Here is an 18,945-nt window from a genome sequence, read left to right on the forward strand (position 1 = left end):
CATGGCACCAGAATCAGGCCATTCAGCCGTCTGAGTCAGCTCTGTCATGTTCATATTTTCACCCTCAAACCAATTCTTCTGCTTTCCCCCCCATAACCTTTGATGCCCTTTCTAATCAAAAATCTTCACTTTAATTATACTTAATGACTTTACCTCCACAGCCGCCTGTGGCAGTGAAATCCACAGATTCACCAGCCTTTGGCTAAAGGGATTCTAAAAGGGGTGTCCTATTCTGAGGCTGTGCCCTCTGGTCCTAGACTCCCTCACTAAAGGAAGCATCCTCTCCACTTCCACACTATCTAGGCCTTTCAATATTTGCTAGGTCTCAATGAGATTTCCCCTCATTCTTGTAATCTCCAGCAAATACAGGCCCAGAGCCAACAAATGCTTCACATGCATTAACCCTTTCATTCCCGGGATCATTCCTTTCATTCCCGGGATCATTCTCATGAACCTCCTCTCCAATGGCAGCACATCCTTTCTTAGATAAGGGGCCCAAAACTGTTCTGAATAGCCTGCAGTATGACCAGTGCCTTATAAATCTTTGGCATTATATCCTTGCTTTTATATTCTAGTCCTCTCAAAATAAATGCTAACATTGTGGTTGCCTTCTTTACCACTGACTTGCAAGATAATTTTAAAGGGTCCAGCACTGAGACTCCCAAGCCCCCTTGCACCCATCCCTTTTCTCCTCTCCTCTCTACACCTTCTCATTGCCTCCTATTGCCCCAACTTTCTCCTCTCTCACACTCCCTCCCTTCTCTATCCCTACCCCCAATCCACTCCCTTCCCTCAATCCACTCCCTCACCTCAATTCTGCATCATCCTTCTGTATCCCCAGATCCCTCCCTCTTTTCTTCCCTATCCTTCTCCCTCACCCCTCCTCCACACTCTGCTCCCTACTCTCTAGCCATCCTCTTCTCCCCCTCAGACACTGTCCCACTCCTCTGCCCTCTTTCCTTGCTGTGTCCTCACCATCCTCTCTCTAACTCTCTCTTTCTTCCCAAAGCCCTCCTCATTTTCTACCCTCTCCCTGCTCTCTTAGTCTTCCACATTCGCTCTCTCCTTCCCATCATACTCCACCCTCTCTCTCCCTCCTCCTCCACCACCTCCCCACCCCACTCTCTCTCCCTCTATCCCTCAATTTTTCCTTCTCTCTCCCCCTCCCTTCATTCTCTCCCCCATCTCCCTCCTCACATTACACAGGCTTCAAAGATCACTCTCCTTCCCCATCCCTACTCAACCCTCCCACCTCTCTCTCTCTCTCTGCCCCTTCTGTCCCCTCCCTCCTCTCCCCCCTCCTTTCATTGCCTCCTCTCCGCATCCTGGTCTCTCCTTGCCCCTGTCCTTGTCCACTTCTTCCTCTCTTCCTTCTACACCCTCTTTGCCACCCCTCCCTCTGCTCCTCATCCCTTTTCACCTCCTCCCCTCAGCAAGGCTCCTCTGCTCTCCCTCCCTTCTCACCACACCACCCTCATACCTCCGCTCCCGTCCCCTCTCCCGCCCCTCCCTCCTTCTCCTCCTCCCTCCCCTTATTTGCCACACTCCCTCTACTTTACCCCACTCACCCCTCCCTTCTCTCCACACTCCTCCCCGTTTCTCCTCTCCTGCCTTTCCCATTTTTTCTATTTGTCCTCCTTCCCTCGTTCCCCCTATCCTCTTTCCATCTCTTTCTCCCCCTTCTCCATCTCCTCTCTCTCTCTCGCCCTCTCTCTCTCTCTCTTCCTCTCTCTCCCACAGCCCCCTCCTTCCCTCTCTCGCACTGCACCACACATCCGCAGCGCTCTTCTCGCCCGCCGCTCTCACCCGGAACGCAACCCGTCTCCGGCTCCTGCACTCGGCCGTTTCTATAAATACCTGCTCAAGATTTAAGAACTCCTTTGACGGCAGATGTGAGATCTCTCCAAAACGGCCGGCCCGGCCTCCGTGCTATTGCCGGGGCCTTTCATGCTTTGGTTCGTGGAGTTTTACGGGATAAAAGAACGCACCATGTGGCTGTTGAGGCAGTAATCTTGCAGCAAGGATTTATCATTGAACCTTACCGGCTGCCGGGTCTACAATGGATTCTCTTAAAAAGATTTTACTCTACGCCAGTCTTTGCTTGTTTTGGGGTGAGTTATCATTCAGTGTGTCCTAATACCAGGCTTCTGTGTGAGGGGGGAGGAGGGGATTGACACTTATGCAGAGATGATTGAACATCTGACTGAGACGGTTAAATCAGAAAGGGTCATTCAAATAAGAATCAGATCGCTGACAATTCTCTTCTTAAATCGTTAACACCAGAGGAGTCTGTTAAATCACACAAGGGCCGTTCATTTAAAGCACCGATGGCAGAAAATTCTCTTCTTCAGATGCCAGATCAAGGGGGCAGTGTAGGTACTAATCAATTTAACACGCGGTGGGGTGACAATTCCCTGCTCTGCAATAAACAGGCGCCCGTGTAAATAGAGACGAGTTTTGAAACCCCAAACCCCCCTCCCCCCACCTCGGAGAGGATTTCTGACAGTAACGCAGCTCATATCCAGAGGACGCTGATAAATAACAAGGAATCTCTTTGCCGGGTCGAGGGCACCCCACTGTGAAGGACACGGACTATGAAGCCGGATATGAAATCCATTTAAAACAGAAGCAAGGTGTATTATTTATCTCTATCCCCTATCCCCCCTTTCTGTGTCCCTCCTCCTTCCTCCCCCTCAATCCCCTCCCACATTCTCCCTCCCCCTCAATCCCCTCCCACATTCTCCCTCCCCTCCCACCATCACCCCTCCTGCTCTCCTCTCCCACTTTCTCCCTCCTCCTCTCCCCCTCCCAACTTCTCCCTTCCCTCTCCTCTCCCACCTTCCTCCCCTCTCCCCTCTCACCTTTCTCCTTCCCCCTCCCCCTCTCCTCTCCCACCTTCCTCCCCCTCTCCTCTCCCACCTACTCCCTCCCTCTCACCTTCTCCCTCCCCCTCTCCCCTCCCACCTACTCCCTCCCCCTCCCACCTTCTCTTCCCCCCCCCCCTCCGTTTGAATGTTAGACACTCCAGACCTGGGGGATACTGTTACACAGTAAAGGGTGGCCAATCTGCAGTGGATTTATTGTGAAATCTCTCTTGAAGGTACACACTAGACACTCCACAACCAGGGAACACTTGCCTTTTTAAGATAAGGAGAATCTTTAATCCCTGGCGAATCTGATAATCAGGACTAAGGGATACCGTTATTAAATAAAGGGTTATTCGTTCAGCTCTGAGATTGTAGAGTTTCTTCATTAACGATGCAAGGTTAAGCCAGCACACTAGACCAGGTGATAATTTGTCTCTCTCTGCAGCACCTTTTTTGGCAGCGCAGAACCAGGAGATATGATGATAAATACAAGGTCATCATTTAACATAAATGAGGAGAACTTACCTCATATCCTCTCCCGTATATCAGGCAAGCTCAGAATTGGGGGGGGGGGGGGGGGGGGGGGGGAGGGATCTCTCCCAAGAAACAATTCTTTCTCTCTCTTTCCTCCTCTTTTTCTCTCTCCTGCCACCTTTTCTTTTCTCTCTCCTTTCCTCTCTGTCTCTCTTTCCTGCTCCCCTCTCCCTCTCGCTCATCTGCCCCCTCTCTCCCTTGCCACCCCTCCATCCCCTCTCCTTCCCACTCCCTCTAAGTGGCGGTTAGGTGGGGTGGGAAGTAAAAGGTGAGGGATTCTCTGCTCAGCCTGAGGACAGTGGAGGAGTGCAGAGACTCCAGAACTGTATGAGAGAGGAGCTCCCTCAGAATAGGGTAGGGATTCTTTGGGGGAGAGGGAAAGTGGAGGATCCCTTCCGAGGGACAGGAAGGGCATTGTAGGAAATGAGGGGGAGGAGAGAGGAACGAATGAGGGAGGGATGAGTGCAGAAAGGAGGGGCAGTTAAAAAGGACAGTGAGAGGGAGGAGAGACCCTGAGAGCTGATGGGCAGAGTGGCGACAGAAGCTGGGAGAATGTGTCTGAGGGGTCTGTACTGACGGGGGGCTCATCTCGGTCACAGCTGTAGACCCTCAAAGTTAAAGCCGCTCCCAGTGAGACCATCCCTCCTGCAGGAAAGGACATGGGGCTTTCTCCTGTCCACAGAGAACTATACACACACCTCCGCAGTAACACATGGCTGGTGGAGTTCGCAAACAGTCGTCACAGCCCAGAGGTCTCAGAGGGAGTGTGAGTGAGGTCGTGAGATACACATGTATTTATGTGTTTGTATGTGTGTGTGTATATATATATATTTGTGTGCCAAGATCTGGGCCAGAGAACCAGAGGTGCAGGTGTTTCTGAAATGAGGAGGGAGCGGAGGAGAGGGAACTTGAAAACGGGATTCAGGGCAGTTGGAGGCTGAATCAGAACATCATAGAGAGTTGGAAGTGAAGGCTCACGGTGACAGGAGACGGCAGGGGGTAGTGGTCGGAGGGGGTCACAGAGACAGGAGATTGGGCACAATGTGGTGGCCGGGGGAGGGGGTTAGGCTCACAGAGACAGGAGATAGGGAAAGGGTGTACTGGCTAGATGGGAGGGAGGGGGTCACACTAGTGGGGAGGGGTGTACCGGCCAGAGGGAGTCACCGAGACCGGGAGAGTGTGATGCCTGAAGGGGCTCACAGAGGTAGGAAGGGGTGAGGTCATTATTTAAATCAGAACTATTAATAGTGTGGACTGGAATGGTCTGTTTGCACCCCGTTCTCAGTATCCGCTGTACAGGTTATAGGATGTGAACTAGGAACGGCGCTAGGTTTCCATCCTCTCCCTCCTCACTGTCCTGACATCCGCACAGTGCTCCTCAGCGCCCCCCACAGCGCTCTGCTCCCTCTGCTGGATCCACTCTGAATTGCAGGGGACGCAAACTTCTCCAATCCATGCAATCTTTCTTTCAACGCGTTCCTCCCTCCGCCACTGTCCCCCCTCCCCAACACACACACACACAACCGGGCCTCTTCTCGCTTCTCAGCTGAAGCCCCGTCCCTTTTTCGATCTTGGCGTCGCTCTTGCTGTTCTGTTCCGTGCAGCTTGTCTGGAATTAGCTGCCGGACGAGTTGGTAGAGTGATTGCAGCTGTGATTTTCAGGAGGTGCTTGGATCGGCCACCGATTGGGTTTTAGGACCGAAACACGAAAAAATGAGACTAGTTTAGCCCTCTGGTCCGCAAGGGGAAATGTGGGCCCAGTCACCGATTCTGGGCTAAACCATAATGTAACCACAATTTGAAAAGTTGTTGGAACACTGGAATTGGTTTATTGTTGTCACATGTATGATGCAAAGCTTGAATACTGACCATACTGATCAGATCACGACACAGTGCCTTCAGACAGACCAAGGTAAAACAATAACAGGATGCAGAATAAAGTGTAACAGATACAGCGGAAGTGAAGTGCAGGAGGTGCAAAGTCATAATGAGGTAGATTGTGAGATCAAGAGACCAAATTATCACATTGAATAGTCTTATAATAGTGGGATAGAATCTGCCCTCGAGCCGAATGGTACCTGTTTTCAGGCTTTTGTATCTTCTGCCCTATGGGAGGGGGAAAAGTGAGAATGCTGATGCGGTGGGGACTGTGACAATGCTGGCTGATTTCCATGGCAGTGGGAAGAGTAGATGGAGTCCATGGAGGGGTGGACTCTTTCCATGATGTGCTGAGCTGTGTCCGCAACTCTCTGGGACATAGTTTATTGTGGTTCTGGTCAGAGCAGTTGCCATACCAAGCTATGACACACGGTGCAGGCTCCCAATGGTGTACGGTGTAGGCTCTCACTGTGAGTAAGGTGTAGTCCCTCTCTGTGTCTACGGTGCAGGCTCCCAATGGTGTATGGTGTTGGCTCTCACTGTGAGTAAGGTGTAGTCCCTCTCTGTGTACACGGTGTAGGCTCTCTCTGGTGTATGTCGTAGGCTCTCTCAGTGTGCACGGTGTAGTCCCTCTCTGTGTCTACGGTGCAGGCTCCCAATGGTGTACGGTGTAGGCTCTCACTGTGTGTACGGTGTAGGCTCTCTCTCTGTGCATGGTGTAGGCTCTCTCTCTGTTTGCACGGGTGTCAGCCCTCTATGTGTGCACGGTGTAGGCCAGGTATGGGCAAACTACGGCCCGTTAAGCTTTTTAATCCGGCCCGCAGAACTTGATGAAATTATTTTAATAAATCTTGTTAACGTTTTTTCCCTGCAATTCTGGCATTTTCCCAATAGATGACGCACCTCTATATACATTGACCTTTGTTGAGGTGCAGCGTATTATTCCACATTTGCGCTTTACTCTTTGACCTCTCACCCCTTTCTGTAAAGATGAGTGGAGCTAAGAAAAAAAAGTGGATAGAGAATGTCGGGTGTTTAATAAGGAGTGGACAACTAAATATCTTTTTACCAAACACCGATCAACTGCTGTATGCCTGATATGCCAAGAGACTGTGGCGGTTTTTAAAGAATATAATATCAGCCGTCACTTTGCCACAAAACATGCCAACTATGCTAGCAACCAGTCAACAAAGAACAGGAAGCTAATGCTCAGAGGTTGGCAGCTAATTTACAGGCTCAACAAAAATTTTTCACCGTCAAACTGCCATTCATGAGTCAAGTACCAAGGCGAGTTTTATGCTGTCATTCAAATTAGCAAAGGCCAGCAAGCCTCTGACTGAAGGCGAGTTTTTAAAAGAATGTATGGTGGAGACAGCAGATGTATTGTGTCCGGAGAGCAAAGACAAATTTGAAAAAATCAGTTTATCACGCAGGACAGTGACTCGCCGTGTGGAACTGATAGGTGAAGATATAACCAGCGACTTAAATAAAAAGGCAGAGTCGTTCACGTTATTTCATTAGCACTGGATGAAAGCAACGATGTAAAAGACACTGCTCAGCTCCTCATTTTTATCCGCGGAATTAACAATACTTTTGAAATAACGGAGGAGTTTTTGACAATGGAGTCTCTGAAAGGAAAAACACGGGGAGAGGACTTGTATGACCAGGTGTCTGCTGTCATCGAAAATATGAAGCTCCCTTGGAGTAAACTTATCAACGTCACCACAGATGGATCTCCTAATTTGACAGGGAAAAATGTCGGCCTGCTGAGGAGAATACAGAATAAAGTGAAAGATGAAAATCCTGACCAGGATGTTATTTTCCTTCACTGCATCATCCACCAGGAATCTCTATGTAAATCGGTATTACAGCTGAATCATGTTGTGAATCCTGTCGTAAAACTTGTCAACTTTATACGTGCAAGGGGACTTCAGCACCGTCAGTTCATCACGTTCCTGGAGGAAACTGATGCGGATCACCAGGACCTACTTTATCACTTCCGTGTCCGCTGGTTAAGTTTGGGCAAAGTGTTTTAACGAGCATGGGAGCTCAAAGAGGAGATCGGTGCATTTTTGGAGTTACTGAGGAAGGCCGACGAATTTCCTGAGCTGAGCAACAAGAGCTGGCTTTGTGACTTTGCGTTTGCTGTGGATATATTTTCACACATGAATGAACTGAACGTGAAGCTACAGGGGAAGGATCAGTTTGTGCATGACATGTACACAAACGTGAAAGCCTTTAAATCCAAGCTGGCTTTTTTCTCCAGGCAAATTTTGAATAAGTTATTCACTCATTTTCCCACACTAGCCACGCTGGAAGAGGCCGGCGCAAATGTGAAAAAATACAGCGAGTCACTGGATGCGCTGCACAGAGAATTCTGCCGTCGCTTTTCTGATTTTGAAAAAATTGACAAGTCACTTCAGTTGGTGGCCTGTCCCCTGTCACAAGATCCTGAAACAGCACCAGAGGAGCTACAGCTGGAACTGATTGACCTTCAGTCTGACCCCGTCTTAAAAGAGAAGTTCAACTCTCTTAAACTGAATGACTTTTATGCTTCACTTGGTAAAAAGGTGTTTCCAAACCTCCGGAGGACGGCACAGAAGATGCTGGCGTTGTTCGGCTCGACCTATTTGTGTGAACAGGCGTTCAGCGTCATGAACATCAACAAAGCCAGCCACAGATCCAAGTTAACTGACCAACACCTCAGATCCATCCTGAGAATCGCCACAACAAAACTAAATCCAGACTTTGATGCGCTGGCTAAAAAGGGAGACCAACAACACTGTTCCCACTGAAATTAAAAATAAGTTTCTTCGTTGTGTTATGTAAAAAATGCATTTGAAAATATTTTTTTCAATAAGCCTTACATGTTACATGTCATTTCTGTTAAGTGATGGACATGAGTAGTGCGCAGGTGCACGTACGTTCTCAAAATAAAAAATGCACTCCAGATCAAATAACGCGCTCCGCATACTGGCGCGCTGTCACTGTTCTGTCAGTGACACTGGTCGTTGTTGAGTTTTGGCACAGGGGACAATTGAATAAGAAGGAGCAGGACAAGTAGACCTGCATCTCCTACCGTTTTTGAAATAAAGACAGTCAGGAGGAGAGTGATGATGATAATATCTTGAAGGATAACAGAATTTTCAGTGCTTTAAAATAATAACTGTTACTATTAAAAAAAGCTGTATTTTATTCATTTAATTTTCAGTGTTTTAAAAGTCATTTCAATAAATAGCTAAATACCATGGGACTTCAAAGATGGATATTTTGTTGTAATGCATTTGTTCATTTTCAATTGAAATTAAGGCACATGTTTTCTACATATCCAATGATATTTTATTTTCTCTTATGAGGTGTATTACCAAAACACTCCGTCCATCTGCTCCTGGTCCGGCCCCCCTGTCAAATTGTAGAACCCTTTGTGGCCCACAAGTCAAAAAGTTTGCCCACCCCTGGTGTAGGCTCTCACTGTGAGTACGGTGTAGTCCCTCTCTGTGTGTACGGTGAAGGCTGTCTGTGTATGGTGTAGGATCTTTCTCATGGTGTAGGCTCACTCTGTGTGTACGGTGTAGGCTCTCACTGTGTGCACGGTGTAGGCTCTCTATGTGTGCACGCTGTAAGCTCTCTCTGTGTGCATGGTGTAGGCTCTCTCACTGCGCACGGTGTAGGCCCTCTCTGCGCACGGTGTAGGCCCTCTCTGCGCACGGTGTAGGCCCTCTCTGTGTGTACGGTGTAGGCTCTCTCTGTGTGTACGGTGTAGGCCCTCTCTGCGCACGGTGTAGGCCCTCTCTGCGCACGGTGTAGGCCCTCTCTGTGTGTACGGTGTAGGCTCTCTCTGTGTGTACAGTGTAGGCTCTCTGTGTGTGCACAGTGTAGGCTCTCTGTGTGTGCACAGTGTAGGCTCTCTGTGTGTGCACGGTGTAGGTTCTGTCTGTGTGCACGGTGTAGGTTCCCCCTGGTGTATGATGCAGACTCTCCCTGGAGCACGGTGTAAGTTCCCCCTGCTGTATGATGCAGACTCTCCCCGGTGCACGGTGTAGGTTCTCTCTGTGTGTGTACTGTGTAGGCTCTCTTTGTGTGTGCACGGTGTAGGTTCCCCCTGGTGTATGATGCAGACTCTCCCTGGAGAACGGTGTAGGCTATCTCTCTGTGTACACTGTAGGCTCTCCCTGCTGTACAATGTAGGTTCTCCCTGGCACATGCTGTAGGTTTTCCCTGGTGGACAGTGTAGGCTCTCTCTGTGTGTACGGTGTAGGCTCTCTCTCTCTGTACGGTGTAGGCTCTCTCTGTGTGTACGGTGTAGGCTCTCTCTGTGTGTACGGTGTAGGCTCTCTCTCTGTGTATGGTGTAGGCTCTCTCTGTGTGTACGGTGTAGGCCTTCTCTGTGTGTACGGTGTAGGCCTTCTCTGTGTGTACGGTGTAGGCTCTCTCTGTGTGTACGGTTTAGCCCTTCTCTCTGTGTACGGTGTAGGCCCTCTCTGTGTGTACGATGTAAGCTCTCTCTGTGTGTAGTGTAGGCTCTCTCTGTTTGCACGGTGTAGGCTCTCTGTGCTGCACAGTGTAGGTTCCCTGCCAGAGTGCATGGTGTAGGCTCCATCCCTAGTCCATGGTGTAGGCAGTCTGATGTATGTCATTGGCTCTCCCTGGTGCATGGTGTAGGCTCTCTCTGTTTGCACGCTGTAGGCACTCTTTGGTGCATGGTGTAGGCTCCCCAGGGTGCATGGTGTAAGCTCTCTCTCTCTCTGCGCACAGTGTAGGCTGTCACTCTGCGCACGGTGTAGGCTGTCTCTCTGCGCACGGTGTAGGCTGTCTCTCTGCGCACGGTGTAGGCTCTCTCTCTGCGCACGGTGTAGGCTCTCTCTCTGTGCACAGTGTTGGCTCTCTCTGTGTGTGCACGGTGTAGGCTCTCTCTCTGTGCACAGTGTTGGCTCTCTCTCTGCGCACGGTGTAGGCTCTCTCTCTGTGCACAGTGTAGGCTCTCTGTGTGTGCACGGTGTAGGCTCTCTCTCTGTGCACAGTGTAGGCTCTCTCTCTGTGCACAGTGTTGGCTCTCTCTCTGTGCACAGTGTAGGCTCTCTCTCTGTGCACAGTGTTGGCTCTCTCTCTGCGCACGGTGTAGGCTCTCTCTCTGTGCACAGTGTAGGCTCTCTCTCTGTGCACAGTGTAGGCTGTCTCTCTGCGCACGGTGTAGGCTGTCTCTCTGCGCACGGTGTAGGCTCTCTCTCTGCGCACGGTGTAGGCTCTCTCTCTGTGCACAGTGTAGGCTCTCTCTCTGCGCACGGTGTAGGCTCTCTCTCTGTGCACAGTGTTGGCTCTCTCTGTGTGTGCACGGTGTAGGCTCTCTCTCTGTGCACAGTGTTGGCTCTCTCTCTGCGCACGGTGTAGGCTCTCTCTCTGTGCACAGTGTAGGCTCTCTCTCTGTGCACAGTGTAGGCTCTCTCTCTGTGCACAGTGTTGGCTCTCTCTCTGTGCACAGTGTAGGCTCTCTCTCTGTGCACAGTGTTGGCTCTCTCTCTGCGCACGGTGTAGGCTCTCTCTCTGTGCACAGTGTAGGCTGTCTGTGTGTGCACGGTGTAAGCTCTCTGTGTGTGCATGGTGTAGGCACTCTCTCTGGTGCACAGTGTAGGCTCTCTGTGTGTGCACGGTGTAGGCCCTCTGTGTGTGCACGGTGTAGGCTCTCTCTGTGTGTGCACAGTGTAGGCTCTCTGTGTGTGCACGGTGTAGGCTCTGTGTGTGCACGGTGTAGGCTCTCTCTCTGGTGCACAGTGTAGGCTCTCTGTGTGTGCACGGTGTAGGCTCTCTCTCTGGTGCACAGTGTAGTCTCTGTGTGTGTGTACTGTGTAGGCTCTCTGTCTGAGTCCATGGTGTGGGCTCTCTCTCTGGTGCACGGGGTAGGCTACCCCTGTGTGTGCACGGTGCAGGCTCCTTCTGATGCATGACATAGGCTCTCCCTGGCACATGATGTTGGTTTTCCCTGGTGCACAGTGTAGAGTCCCCCTGGTGTACAATGTAGGTTCTCTCTGTGTGCACGGTGTAGGCTCTCTCTGGTGCATGGTGTAGGCTATCTCTCTGTGTACGTTGTAGGCTCTCCCTGCTGTACAATGTAGGTTCTCCCTGGCGCATGGTGTAGGTTTTCCCTGTTTCACAGTGTAGGTTCTCTCTGTGTACGTTGTAGGCTCTCCCTGCTGTACACTGTAGGTTCTCACTGGCACATGCTGTAGGTTTTCCCTGGTGGACAGTGTAGGCTCTCTCTGTGTGCACGGTGCAGGCTCTCTCTGTGTGTATGGTGTAGGCTCTCTCTGTGTGTATGGTGTAGGCCCTCTCTGTGTATGCTGTAGGCTCTCTCTCTCTGTACGGTGTAAGCTCTCTCTCTGTGTACGGTTTAGGCCCTCTCTGTGTGTACGGTGTAGGCCCTCTCTGTGTGTACGGTGTAAGCTCTCTCTGTGTGTACGGTGTAAGCTCTCTCTGTGTGTACGGTGTAGGCCCTCTCTGTGTGTACGGTGTAGGCTCTCTCTGTGTGTACGGTGTAGGCCCTCTCTGTGTGTACGGTGTAAGCCCTCTCTGTGTGTACGGTGTAATCTCTCTCTGTGTGTACGGTGTAGGCTCTCTCTGTGTGTACGGTGTAGGCCCTCTCTGTGTGTACGGTGTAAGCTCTCTCTGTGTGTACGGTGTAAGCTCTCTCTGTGTGTACGGTGTAAGCTCTCTCTGTGTGTACCATGTAAGCTCTCTCTGTGTGTAGTGTAGGCTCTCTCTGTTTGCACGGTGTAGGCTCTCTGTGCTGCACAGTGTAGGTTCCCTGCCAGAGTGCATGGTGTAGGCTCCATCCCTAGTCCATGGTGTAGGCTGTCTGATGTATGTCATTGGCTCTCCCTGGTGCATGGTGTAGGCTCTCTCTGTTTGCACGGTGTAGGCTCTCTGTGCTGCACAGTGTAGGTTCCCTGCCAGAGTGCATGGTGTAGGCTCCATCCCTAGTCCATGGTGTAGGCTGTCTGATGTATGTCATTGGCTCTCCCCGGTGCATGGTGTAGGCTCTCTCTGGTGTACTGTGTAGGCTCTCTTTGTATGTGCACGGTGTAGGTTCCCCCTGGTGTATGATGCAGACTCTCCCTGGTGCACGGTGTAGGCTCTCTCTCTGTGTACGGTGTAGGCCTTCTCTGTGTGTACGGTGTAGGCCCTCTCTGTGTGTACGGTGTAGGCCCTCTCTGTGTGTACGGTGTAGGCTCTCTCTCTGTGTACGGTGTAGGCCTTCTCTGTGTGTACGGTGTAGGCCCTCTCTGTGTGTATGGTGTAGGCTCTCTCTGTGTGTACGGTGTAGGCCCTCTCTGTGTGTATGGTGTAGGATCTCTCTGTGTGTACGGTGTAGGCCCTCTCTGTGTGTACGGTGTAGGCTCTCTCTGTGTGTATGGTGTAGGCCCTCTCTGTGTGTATGGTGTAGGCTCTCTCTCTGTGTACGGTGTAGGCCCTCTCTGTGTGTAAGGTGTAGGCCTTCTCTGTTTGTACGGTGTAGGCCCTCTCTGTGTGTACAGTGTAGGCCCACTCTGTGTGTATGGTGTAGGCCCTCTCTGTGTGTACAGTGTAGGCCCTCTCTGTGTGTACGGTGTAGGCTCTCTGTGTACGGTGTAGGCCTTCTCTGTGTGTACAGTGTAGGCCCTCTCTGTGTGTACGGTGTAGGCTCTCTCTCTGTGTACGGTGTAGGCCTTCTCTGTGTGTACGGTGTAGGCCCTCTCTGTGTGTACGGTGTAGGCCCTCTCTGTGTGTACGGTGTAGGCTCTCACTCTGTGTACGGTGTAGGCCTTCTCTGTGTGTACGGTGTAGGCCCTCTCTGTGTGTATGGTGTAGGCTCTCTCTGTGTGTACGGTGTAGGCCCTCTCTGTGTGTATGGTGTAGGATCTCTCTGTGTGTACGGTGTAGGCCCTCTCTGTGTGTACGGTGTAGGCTCTCTCTGTGTGTATGGTGTAGGCCCTCTCTGTGTGTATGGTGTAGGCCCTCTCTGTGTGTACCATGTAAGCTCTCTCTGTGTGTAGTGTAGGCTCTCTCTGTTTGCAAGGTGTAGGCTCTCTGTGCTGCACAGTGTAGGTTCCCTGCCAGAGTGCATGGTGTAGGCTCCATCCCTAGTCCATGGTGTAGGCTGTCTGATGTATGTCATTGGCTCTCGCTGGTGCATGGTGTAGGCTCTCTCTGTTTGCACGCTGTAGGCACTCTTTGGTGCATGGTGTAGGCTCCCCAGGGTGCCTGGTGTAAGCTCTCTCTCTCTGCGCATGGTGTAGGCTCTCTCTGTGTGTGCACGGTGTAGGTTCTCTCTGTGTGCACGGTTTGGCTCTCTCTGTGTGCACGGTGTAGGCTCTCTCTGATGCACGGTGTAGGCTCTCTCTGGTGTACGGTGTAGGCTCTCTGTGTGTGTACTGTGTAGGCTCTCTGTCTGTGTCCATGGTGTTGGCTCTCTCTCTGGTGCACGGGGTAGGCTACCCCTGTGTGTGTACGGTGTAGGCTACCCCTGTGTGTGTACGGTGTAGGCTACCCCTGTGTGTGCACGGTGCAGGCTCCTTCTGATGCATGACGTAGGTTCTCCCTGGCACATGATGTAGGTTTTCCCTGGTGCACAGTGCAGAGTCCCTCTGGTGTACAACGTAGGTTCTCTCTATGTGCACAGTGTAGGTACTCTCTGTGTGCACGGTGTAGGCTCTCTCTGTGTGTACAATGTAGGCTTTCTCTCTCTGTGTACGTTGTAGGCTCTCCCTGCTGTACAATGTAGGTTCTCCCTGGTACATGCTGTAGGTTTTCCCTGTTTCACAGTGTAGGCTCTCTCTGTGTGTACGGTGTAGGCTCTCTCTGTGTGCACGGTGTAGGCTCTCTGTGTGTGTATGGTGTAGGCGCTCTCTGTGTGCACGGTGTAGGCCCTTTCTGTGTGTACGGTGTAGGCCCTCTCTCTGTGTACGGTGTAGGCCTTCTCTGTGTGTACGGTGTAGGCCTTCTCTGTGTGTACGGTGTAGGCCTTCTCTGTGTGTACGGTGTAGGCCCTCTCTGTGTGTACGCTGTAGGCTCTCTCTCTCTGTACGGTGTAGGCCCTCTCTGTGTGTACGGTGTAGGCCCTCTCTGTGTGTACGATGTAAGCTCTCTCTGTGTGTATGGTGTAGGCTCTCTCTGTGTGTATGGTGTAGGCCCTCTCTGTGTGTATGGTGTAGGCCCTCTCTGTGTGTACGATGTAAGCTCTCTCTGTGTGTAGTGTAGGCTCTCTCTGTTTGCAAGGTGTAGACTCTCTGTGCTGCACAGTGTAGGTTCCCTGCCAGAGTGCATGGTGTAGGCTCCATCCCTAGTCCATGGTGTAGGCTGTCTGATGTATGTCATTGGCTCTCCCTGGTGCATGGTGTAGGCTCTCTCTGTTTGCACGCTGTAGGCACTCTTTGGTGCATGGTGTAGGCTCCCCAGGGTGCATGGTGTAAGCTCTCTCTCTCTGCGCATGGTGTAGGCTGTCACTCTGCGCACAGTGTAGGCTCCATGTGTGTGCACGGTGTAAGCTCTCCGTGTGTGCACGGTGTAGGCACTCTCTCTGGTGCACAGTGTAGGCTCTCTGTGTGTGCACGGTGTAGGCCCTCTCTGCGCATGGTGTAGGCACTCTCTGCACACGGTGTAGGCACTCTCTGGTGCACGGTGCAGGCCCTCTGTGTGTGCACGGTGTAGGCTCTCTCTGTGTGTGCACAGTGTAGGCTCTCTGTGTGTGCACGGTGTAGGCTCTCTGTGTGTGCATGGTGTAGGCTCTCTCTCTGCTGCACAGTGTAGGCTCTCTGTGTGTGCACAGTGTAGGCTCTCTGTGTGTGCACGGTGTAGGTTCTGTCTGTGTGCACGGTGTAGGTTACCCCTGGTGTATGATGCAGACTCTCCCTGGAGCACGGTGTAAGTTCCCCCTGCTGTATGATGCAGACTCTCCCCGGTGCACGGTGTAGGTTCTCTCTGTGTGTGTACTGTGTAGGCTCTCTTTGTGTGTGCACGGTGTAGGTTCCCCCTGGTGTATGATGCAGACTCTCCCTGGAGAACGGTGTAGGCTATCTCTCTGTGTACACTGTAGGCTCTCCCTGCTGTACAATGTAGGTTCTCCCTGGCACATGCTGTAGGTTTTCCCTGGTGGACAGTGTAGGCTCTCTCTGTGTGCACGGTGTAGGCTCTCTCTCTGTGTATGGTGTAGGCTCTCTCTGTGTGTAAGGTGCAGGCCTTCTCTGTTTGTACGGTGTAGGCCCTCTCTGCGCATGGTGTAGGCCCTCTGTGTGTGCACGGTGTAGGCTCTCTCTGTGTGTGCACAGTGTAGGCTCTCTGTGTGTGCACGGTGTAGGCTCTCTGTGTGTGCACGGTGTAGGCTCTCTCTCTGGTGCACAGTGTAGTCTCTCTGTGTGTGTACTGTGTAGGCTCTCTGTCTGAGTCCATGGTGTTGGCTCTCTCTCTGGTGCACGGGGTAGGCTACCCCTGTGTGTGCACGGTGCAGGCTCCTTCTGATGCATGACATAGGTTCTCCCTGGCACATGATGTTGGTTTTCCCTGGTGCACAGTGTAGAGTCCCCCTGGTGTACAATGTAGGTTCTCTCTGTGTGCACGGTGTAGGTTCTCTCTGTGTGCACGGTGTAGGCTCTCTCTGGTGCACGGTGTAGGCTATCTCTCTGTGTACGTTGTAGGCTCTCCCTGCTGTACAATGTAGGTTCTCCCTGGCACATGCTGTAGGTTTTCCCTGGTGGACAGTGTAGGCTCTCTCTGTGTGCACGGTGTAGGCTCTCTCTGTGTGCACGGTGTAGGCCCTTTCTGTGTGTACGGTGTAGGCCCTCTCTCTGTGTACGGTGTAGGCCCTCTCTCTGTGTACGGTGTAGGCCTTCTCTGTGTGTACGGTGTAGGCCCTCTCTGTGTGTACGGTGTAGGCCCTCTCTGTGTGTACGCTGTAGGCTCTCTCTCTCTGTACGGTGTAGGCTCTCTCTCTGTGTACGGTGTAGGCCTTCTCTGTGTGTATGGTTTAGGCCCTCTCTGTGTGTACGGTGTAGGCCCTCTCTGTGTGTACGGTGTAAGCTCTCTCTGTGTGTACGGTGTAAGCTCTCTCTGTGTGTACGGTGTAGGCCCTCTCTGTGTGTACGGTGTAAGCTCTTTCTGTGTGTAGTGTAGGCTCTCTCTGTTTGCACGGTGTAGGCTCTCTGTGCTGCACAGTGTAGGTTCCCTGCCAGAGTGCATGGTGTAGGCTCCATCCCTAGTCCATGGTGTAGGCTGTCTGATGTATGTCATTGGCTCTCCCTGGTGCATGGTGTAGGCTCTCTCTGTTTGCACGCTGTAGGCACTCTTTGGTGCATGGTGTAGGCTGCCCAGGGTGCCTGGTGTAAGCTCTCTCTCTCTCTGCGCACGGTGTAGGCTGTCACTCTGCGCACAGTGTAGGCTCCCTGTGTGTGCACGGTGTAAGCTCTCCGTGTGTGCACGGTGTAGGCACTCTCTCTGGTGCACAGTGTAGGCTCTCTGTGTGTGCACGGTGTAGGCCCTCTCTGCGCATGGTGTAGGCACTCTCTGCACACGTTGTAGGCACTCTCTGGTGCACGGTGTAGGCTCTCTCTGTGTGTGCACGGTGTAGGCTCTCTGTGTGTGCACGGTGTAGGCTCTCTGTGTGTGCATGGTGTAGGCCTTCTGTGTGTGCACGGTGTAGGCTCACTCTGGTGCACGGTGTAGGCCCTCTGTGTGTGCACGGTGTAGGCTCTCTCTGTGTGTGCACAGTGTAGGCTCTCTGTGTGTGCACGGTGTAGGCTCTCTGTGTGTGCACGGTGTAGGCTCTCTCTCTGCTGCACAGTGTAGGCTCTCTGTGTGTGTGTACTGTGTAGGCTCTCTGTCTGAGTCCATGGTGTTGGCTCTCTCTCTGGTGCACGGGGTAGGCTACCCCTGTGTGTGCACGGTGCAGGCTCCTTCTGATGCATGACGTAGGCTCTCCCTGGCACATGATGTTGGTTTTCCCTGGTGCACAGTGTAGAGTCCCCCTGGTGTACAATGTAGGTTCTATCTGTGTGCACGGTGTAGGTTCTCTCTGTGTGCACGGTGTAGGCTCTCTCTGGTGCATGGTGTAGGCTATCTCTCTGTGTACGTTGTAGGCTCTCCCTGCTGTACAATGTAGGTTCTCCCTGGCACATGCTGTAGGTTTTCCCTGGTGGACAGTGTAGGCTCTCTGTGTGTGCACTGTGTAGGCTCTCTGTCTGTGTCCATGGTGTAGGCTCTCTTCCTGGTGCACAGTGTAGGCTCTCTCTGTGTGTATGGTGTAGGCGCTCTCTGTGTGCACGGTGTAGGCCCTTTCTGTGTGTACGGTGTAGGCCCTCTCTCTGTGTACGGTGTAGGCCCTCTCTCTGTGTACGGTGTAGGCCTTCTCTGTGTGTACGGTGTAGGCCCTCTCTGTGTGTACGGTGTAGGCCCTCTCTGTGTGTACGCTGTAGGCTCTCTCTCTCTGTACGGTGTAGGCTCTCTCTCTGTGTACGGTGTAGGCCTTCTCTGTGTGTACGGTTTAGGCCCTCTCTGTGTGTACGGTGTAGGCTCTCTCTGTGTGTACGGTGTAAGCTCTCTCTGTGTGTACGGTGTAAGCTCTCTCTGTGTGTACGGTGTAGGCCCTCTCTGTGTGTACGGTGTAAGCTCTTTCTCTGTGTAGTGTAGGCTCTCTCTGTTTGCACGGTGTAGGCTCTCTGTGCTGCACAGTGTAGGTTCCCTGCCAGAGTGCATGGTGTAGGCTCCATCCCTAGTCCATGGTGTAGGCTGTCTGATGTATGTCATTGGCTCTCCCTGGTGCATGGTGTAGGCTCTCTCTGTTTGCACGCTGTAGGCACTCTTTGGTGCATGGTGTAGGCTGCCCAGGGTGCCTGGTGTAAGCTCTCTCTCTCTCTGCGCACGGTGTAGGCTGTCACTCTGCGCACAGTGTAGGCTCCCTGTGTGTGCACGGTGTAAGCTCTCCGTGTGTGCACGGTGTAGGCACTCTCTCTGGTGCACAGTGTAGGCTCTCTGTGTGTGCACGGTGTAGGCCCTCTCTGCGCATGGTGTAGGCACTCTCTGCACACGGTGTAGGCACTCTCTGGTGCACGGTGTAGGCCCTCTGTGTGTGCACGGTGTAGGCTCTCTCTGTGTGTGCACAGTGTAGGCTCTCTGTGTGTGCACGGTGTAGGCTCTCTGTGTGTGCACGGTGTAGGCTCTCTCTCTGCTGCACAGTGTAGGCTCTCTGTGTGTGTGTGTACTATGTAGGCTCTCTGTCTGAGTCCATGGTGTTGGCTCTCTCTCTGGTGCACGGGGTAGGCTACCCCTGTGTGTGCACGGTGCAGGCTCCTTCTGATGCATGACATAGGCTCTCCCTGGCACATGATGTTGGTTTTCCCTGGTGCACAGTGTAGAGTCCCCCTGGTGTACAATGTAGGTTCTATCTGTGTGCACGGTGTAGGATCTCTCTGTGTGCACGGTGTAGGCTCTCTCTGGTGCATGGTGTAGGCTATCTCTCTGTGTACGTTGTAGGCTCTCCCTGCTGTACAATGTAGGTTCTCCCTGGCACATGGTGTAGGTTTTCCCTGTTTCACAGTGTAGGTTCTCTCTGTGTACGTTGTAGGCTCTCCCTGCTGTACAATGTAGGTTCTCCCTGGCACATGCTGTAGGTTTTCCCTGGTGGACAGTGTAGGCTCTCTGTGTG

The 18,945-nt window shown here is 52.2% G+C and overlaps 1 protein-coding gene and 1 long non-coding RNA gene across 3 annotated transcripts in view; one reads left to right on the plus strand and one right to left on the minus strand.

Annotated features, from left to right (window-relative positions):
• The window catches only part of LOC140733068 (uncharacterized), a 14,564-nt gene extending 12,568 nt beyond the window's left edge, over positions 1-1,996 (minus strand). The window contains exon 1 of the long non-coding RNA XR_012100216.1: positions 1,858-1,996. This is a non-coding gene — a long non-coding RNA (uncharacterized lncRNA). The remainder of the gene's footprint in view (positions 1-1,857) is intronic.
• The window catches only part of LOC140733057 (sodium channel regulatory subunit beta-1-like), a 227,749-nt gene continuing 210,528 nt past the window's right edge, over positions 1,725-18,945 (plus strand). The window contains exon 1 of one of the 2 annotated variants that reach the window (XM_073055867.1): positions 1,725-2,111. In XM_073055867.1, the coding sequence (XP_072911968.1) occupies positions 2,060-2,111 (52 nt within the window). In that variant the 5' untranslated portion in view covers positions 1,725-2,059. Of the gene's footprint in view, positions 2,112-2,507; positions 2,634-18,945 lie in introns of those variants that run through there. The other variant, XM_073055875.1, reaches the window with a different exon arrangement.

Source organism: Hemitrygon akajei, chromosome 1 (genome assembly GCF_048418815.1).
Source record: "Hemitrygon akajei chromosome 1, sHemAka1.3, whole genome shotgun sequence".
In the NCBI taxonomy this organism is placed as follows: Eukaryota; Metazoa; Chordata; class Chondrichthyes; order Myliobatiformes; family Dasyatidae; genus Hemitrygon; species Hemitrygon akajei.